Here is a 6030-nt window from a genome sequence, read left to right as displayed (position 1 = left end):
AGTTACTTGTACCAAATGGTTTCATTTGATGAAGCCATGTGTTGCTTCATGATCGCAGCTTTATTTGCATATTACCTTTCCAATTAGGAAAGGCTCACTTTTTCATTGAGATAGGCCACGACAACCTTTTCAACTGAAAAATATTTATGGTGTAAACAGAAACTATTGTCAGAAATCAATTCCTTCTTAATTTATATGGATATGTGGATGGAGGTAATGGATTTTTGCTCACATTTGTTTTTTCGTTTTTTTGATAGATAAAGGTAATTTAATTGAATAAAATAAAGGGATTTTTGCTCACCTTGGTGAGTCGGTGACTAGCTCTTGCTAATGTAACCACACAAATGGCAGTATCATTAATTTGAAGTGTACTTTTAATTAAAATCTTATTTGTAATAATGATTATTCATATGAGTCATTTATGTACTGTCATCTTTATGATTTTCATTTTAATGCGAGGCTTGTGAGCTGTGTACTTTCTGTAATTATCACTTTGTTATACGATTCTAATTATTATAATTAGTGTTTGATATTGATTGTAATTACTATGGAGTCAATTTCATTACAACTTGGAGTCAATAAATATTTACATGTGAAGATTTAGATGATAATAAATAACCAAATTTTACAAGAAATATCATATATATTCCACATTAATTGCACTAAAAATTCCCAACTTGATCTTGAAATCTTTATCCTACACAGAAATCGAATCCATCTTTGTTAATAAAATTAACCAACTCTCCAGGAATAAGTTTGTATTATGAAAAAAAGAAGCCATGTGTTAGGAATATATATATATATATATTATAAAAAAAAATCCTAACAGATGGCTTCAACAGCCAGTCTTTTCGGCAAAATTTGGCAACCACTAGGGTCAAAAGTCCATTCGGTTACATTAACAGAACAACTCTGTTTCCCCAGACAATTCTGCATTTAGAGAGAAAGCAGCAGTGAGAAAACATAGTCCACAAACTAAAACTGTGGCCCAACAAAAAAGGAGTTTCCTTACCTGTACGAGGACATCTTTGCTGTTTGGTGACTCACAGCTGCCAGTTGCAAATGATCCACAAGTGCCTATAGGATCACCAAAGCTAGCAAATTTGATATCAGAAATTACTCTTGCGCCTTGGCAAGACAGTTCCAAGGTGCTTCCTTCATAAGCATTTCCACAAGCTGATCCAACCGTAACAGTATTAACAGTTACACCCGAAGGGTTGCCACCGATCTCCTCAAATAAAATCAATGTGTTTCCATCATTTCGGAGGTATGAGCGTGGCACGTGGTACCTAGTTATAAAACAATGTGAAATATATATACTGTTAAATTTGCAACAAAATATGTAGGATCACAATGAAAGATGAACAATTTGTTACCATCTTTGAGAAGGTTTTCCACAGTTGCCCACACATTTACCACTGTCGTACTTTCCACGGTAGTCACACGTTGGACTACATCCATTGTTATCAGAGTTGAAAGTTGGCCAGAATCGGCCAATATTATTGCCATTCACCCACGCAGTTCCTTTACCCAATCCCATCAAGTCCAAAACAACAGGCTCTTCCCCAAGGGGAGATTGGAAGGTTGTCTGCAAATATATATATATATAAATTTTGAGTATATTTTTTTTTTTTGAAACAACATCTAATAAGATTTTAATACTGTAAATGTAAAACCAACAAGATGGATTAATTGAATCACCTTATACCAAGTGAACATCCTATTGGTTGGAAGATTTTCTGCATTCCAAGTTAAGTGGTTGCTTTTTTCAACTTGGTAAAATTCATTAACCTCACCATGCAAACCAACCTTGTGTGCCCAAGAATTGTTAGACAAGTCCATCGTGACGTTTGAAGAAATCAATTTAACTGGCCCAACTACCCCAACTTCTGTTTTGTCGAAGTAAGCACCATAATTCTGGTCACAGGAGAAAAACATTAGAATCTGAATAATTAAGAACAAAAATGTGCTATATATATATATATATATATATGTTTCAGTCTTACTTTTAGTCCAACAGTGACACTGAGCAAAGATATTGAGTTGTTTCCGGGTGTCAATGTAATATTTTTCTCAAACTTGAAGTCATATTTTCCATCTTTTCCCCACTGAGATCCTGAAATTGATTTCTTAAAAAATTAAAAAATATATATAAATTTTTTTTTTAAAAAAGAAAAAAAAAAAAGAAGAGCCCAAAAAGACTTGGAACAAATAGATTACCAATGTGTTGTCCATTTACAAAGGCATGAAGCACATGCCCTTTAGTATTAACTTGTAAGGTAATCTCCTTATTCCAGACCTTGTCCCTGCCGTTAATGTTGACACTAAAAGGAAAAGAGTTCAATTTTTAGTAAATTTAAAATCTATATAATTAACATAAAAAATATGAATGATAAAACTAAACAAAGCAGCAATTACCTGGTCAAGTACCACAAATAATCAGTAGTGTCATTCGTTGCGGCCTTTTGCTCTAAGAGTTTATTAACATACGTAGTAACCTTCGTTTTCAAAGAATGGGACATCGGCTTCTTAATTTTCTCAACGTACTCCGGAAGCCATGTCCATTGCAAGTTGAAGGGTTCTTTTCCTTGATCAGCTTCATTTGACTTCTTAACCATTATAGATTTTTGAGTATTAACCTACAAAAATTCATTCAACAGAGAATATTGTTAATGATCAATCTTAAAAATGTTTTTTCTTAGTATAAACATCATACAAAATAAAAATATTATAAAAGACAAATAATTACGTACCTTAGCAGTGTTGTAAACTTCTTTAGAGCAATTAGGAAGCATACTAACAGACCAAGCAGGAATAGTAAAATTGTTGCCTTCAAATGAAAAGGTTTGTTCATCTTGATCATTTGCATTTCCAAAGAAACAAAACCTCTGCCCACTGAACTCGTAAACTGATACCTAAAAGTTGAAAAATAAAAAGTTGGGTACTTAAAGATTATTCAGTCCTACAGTACTGACAATAAAAATAAAAATAAATAAAAAAAAAAAACTTACTCCCATCATATCACCATAGTCAATATCTCTCCTTACACCATTAGTGAGAATTTTCTCCGCTGATATGAGAAGCTCGTGAAGTTGTTTGAGATGCCCCCACTTGGGTTGATTTACATTACCTAGTATATTAAATAAAATATTATTTATATATACTGATAAGTGTGCTAATTTTTTATAAAATGAACATATCTTAAATTTGTTTACCATATTCGTCAAGTGGAGCATCATAATCATATGATGTGGTAATATATGGACCACCAGTTGTCCTACCAAAATTAGTACCACCATGATACTGCAATCATAACAAAACATATTAATATAATAAACAATTTTTTAATTCGGCTAATAAACTAATATATTGGAAATGCAAGATGAATTTGACGACAAACCATGTAATAGTTTTGCAAGCTGCCACCATTTTGGAAGAAACGAGCAACCGAAAAGGCAACATCTTCAGCAGTTCTATATGGTTTTCTGTCACCCCATGCCTTGAACCTAATTTCATTTTCAAATAAAACACATACGTAAAATATATATATATATATATATATATATATATATATATATATATATGGAGACACAAAAATTGAAATTGTTCTATATGGTTTTCTGTCACCCCATGCCTTGGAACCTAATTTCATTTTCAAATAAAAAACATACGTAATATATATATATATATATATATATATATATATATATATATATGGAGACACAAAAATTGAAATTAAATAAATTACTAGAACTAACCAGCCAGTCCAATTTTCCGTCCAGAACTTAGGTAAATCACTTTTTTTAGGACTGTATGCATCACAGTAAAAACCATTGCATGTTTCAATCTGAAGACAAATATATATATATATATATATATATATATATATATATTGCAGTTAAAACCATCACCAAATGAGATAGATATAAATAAGAATTAATTGTAGAAACTCATATATATAACTGTGTGTGCGCGTGTATACCATTGGTGATGGAGCATCCTGCTGTTGGCACATTATCCATGGTACACCAACGTCGAGAGAATTAGCAAAGTCGGCACACGCCTTGATATACTCTTTTCCTTCATCTCCAAAGTCGCTAATTATATTTCCAAACTCATTCTCAATCTATATTTTTTTTTAAAAAAAAAAAGAGTAAACAAAAGGTATAATTTTTTTATTTTTTTATTTTTTAAGTAGCACAAACTATAAAATTTTAATAGTAATTAAATATTTAGAAATATAAACAGAAAAAAAAAAAAAAAACAATAAAGTTTCAAACCTGTGCAAGGATTATATGTCCTCCTTGAGGAGCAAACATATTTGCTTGTTTAACCATATCAACGATCTTAGTAGTAAAAGTCTTCATCTCGTCCTAAATATGAAAATATAAATATAATTAGTTAGAGAGTAAGAAATGAAATCTATACAGAGAGTAAATTTGTAAATTTACCATGTATGTATCATCTGTCGTCCTCAATGTTATGTTTGGTTTAAGGTTATGCAACCATACCGGAAAACCACTGCCACACATAAAAGTTATTGATAATTACTAACAACATTACCATTTTAGAGTGTATATATATATATTAAGATTTTTACCCATAATTCCATTCTGCACAAACATACGGTCCAATTCGGAGAATGGCATAAAGCCCTGCATCTCTGACGGTTGCGAGGAACCTAATAAGGTCTAGATTGCCCGAAAAATCATACTGTATAAATTAAAATGTCAAATAATTAGAATGTTACACATATTTTTCAAACAAAAAGGACAATAATTGCTCTATTAGAAATATAAGAGAGAACCTCTCTGTAGCTAGGCTCATGGGCATTCCAGAAGACATAGGTCTCAATGGCATTAAGACCTCCATCCTTTGCCTTTTGCATCAAGGATGGCCACATCTGAAAACAATAGAATAAATTATTCACTATTCAAGCACAATCTTTCAAAATAAAATATAAAAATTAATAAAAAAAAGAACAAAAAAAAAAAAAAAAGAAAATTCAAAGTTAAGATGCATCAAAATAATGACTGCACTGTACAATTATTTTGAGACTTTTGCTGAAATGTGCAGTTAAAAAAGAAAAGAAAATATAGAATCCAGTTTTTGCTACCTTAAAATCGTATGTGCAGCCAAAATAATATAATCCATGCATAAAAAAATGTGAATATAATCTATGCATAAAATTGAATATATATATATATATATATTCATGCATTAAGAACAAATGTGTGTGTGTATATATATATGAATACACAATTGTAATTAATTATCGTGACAATTACTTCAGCAGTACTACGAGGGTAATGAATAGCCCCAGAAATAATGATTTTCCCTTCCCCATCAATCGTAAGTGATCTATTGTTATATGAGACTTCCATGGCAATACATGGAAGACAACAAAACCAGAAAACAATACTAAAAAGCGAAATTTTACTAGGAGTATCCATCACTGTGACAAGAAAGGATAGAAACGATGATGAGAAAAAAATGTAGTAGCTAGTAACTTAAGCTGCAGTATTATTTATAATACAGTAGATAATTGATGGTTAATAATAAGATAAACTTAAATCTCTAATAAGATAATTATTTAAGATAATTTGTTATGTTTATGATCCTCATCTTTTATATATTTAGGATAACTTGACGATAATATAATTAACGTACACTATATAAATTAGTTCTGCAAGAATTATCTCTAGGAATTTCAAATTTAAAAAATTTGTAACCTATTGTTAGGAGTAACCTATTATAACGACCTAACTAAGTGAAATAGATGATTTTGATATACGAATTTATAAACTATATTTATTGTTTGCCTAGGTAAAAAAGTTTCAGTGTCGTGATATATGTAATACCCTTAGATAAGTGATAACAGAGTTAGCATTTAGTAGAGATAGCAAAATAGGTCAGAAACTATCCATCCGTTTATATCTGTCGGCTTTTTAATGATTATGAGTGAATCATATTTAATTTGATAGTCAAGATGGGTTGGATAATTTTTAATCACTTAATTTGATGATCAAG

The 6030-nt window shown here is 30.6% G+C and overlaps 1 protein-coding gene across 1 annotated transcript; it reads right to left on the bottom strand.

The window, feature by feature from the left end:
* Positions 1–822: 822 nt before the first annotated feature.
* LOC132315034 (beta-galactosidase 7-like) lies at positions 823–4903 on the bottom strand. The gene is made up of 17 exons (XM_059813796.1): positions 4808–4903; positions 4601–4713; positions 4452–4521; positions 4281–4373; positions 3983–4126; positions 3759–3847; positions 3401–3506; positions 3216–3303; positions 3012–3130; positions 2754–2915; positions 2419–2639; positions 2221–2324; positions 2007–2116; positions 1702–1917; positions 1377–1588; positions 1013–1289; positions 823–930 (listed from the first exon to the last, which is right to left on the bottom strand). The coding sequence occupies exons 1-17, from the start codon at positions 4901–4903 to the stop codon at positions 823–825; spliced, it is 2328 nt and encodes a 775-aa protein (XP_059669779.1).
* Between the last annotated feature and the right edge of the window lie 1127 nt (positions 4904–6030).

This window comes from Cornus florida, unplaced genomic scaffold (assembly GCF_030987335.1).
Source record: "Cornus florida cultivar Cherokee Brave unplaced genomic scaffold, ASM3098733v1 CherokeeBrave_3.0.0_Hap2_Chr06, whole genome shotgun sequence".
Lineage (NCBI taxonomy): Eukaryota > Viridiplantae > Streptophyta > Magnoliopsida > Cornales > Cornaceae > Cornus > Cornus florida.
The sequence above is the reverse complement of the archived record's forward strand: the minus strand, read 5'-3'. Positions and strand labels throughout refer to the sequence as shown.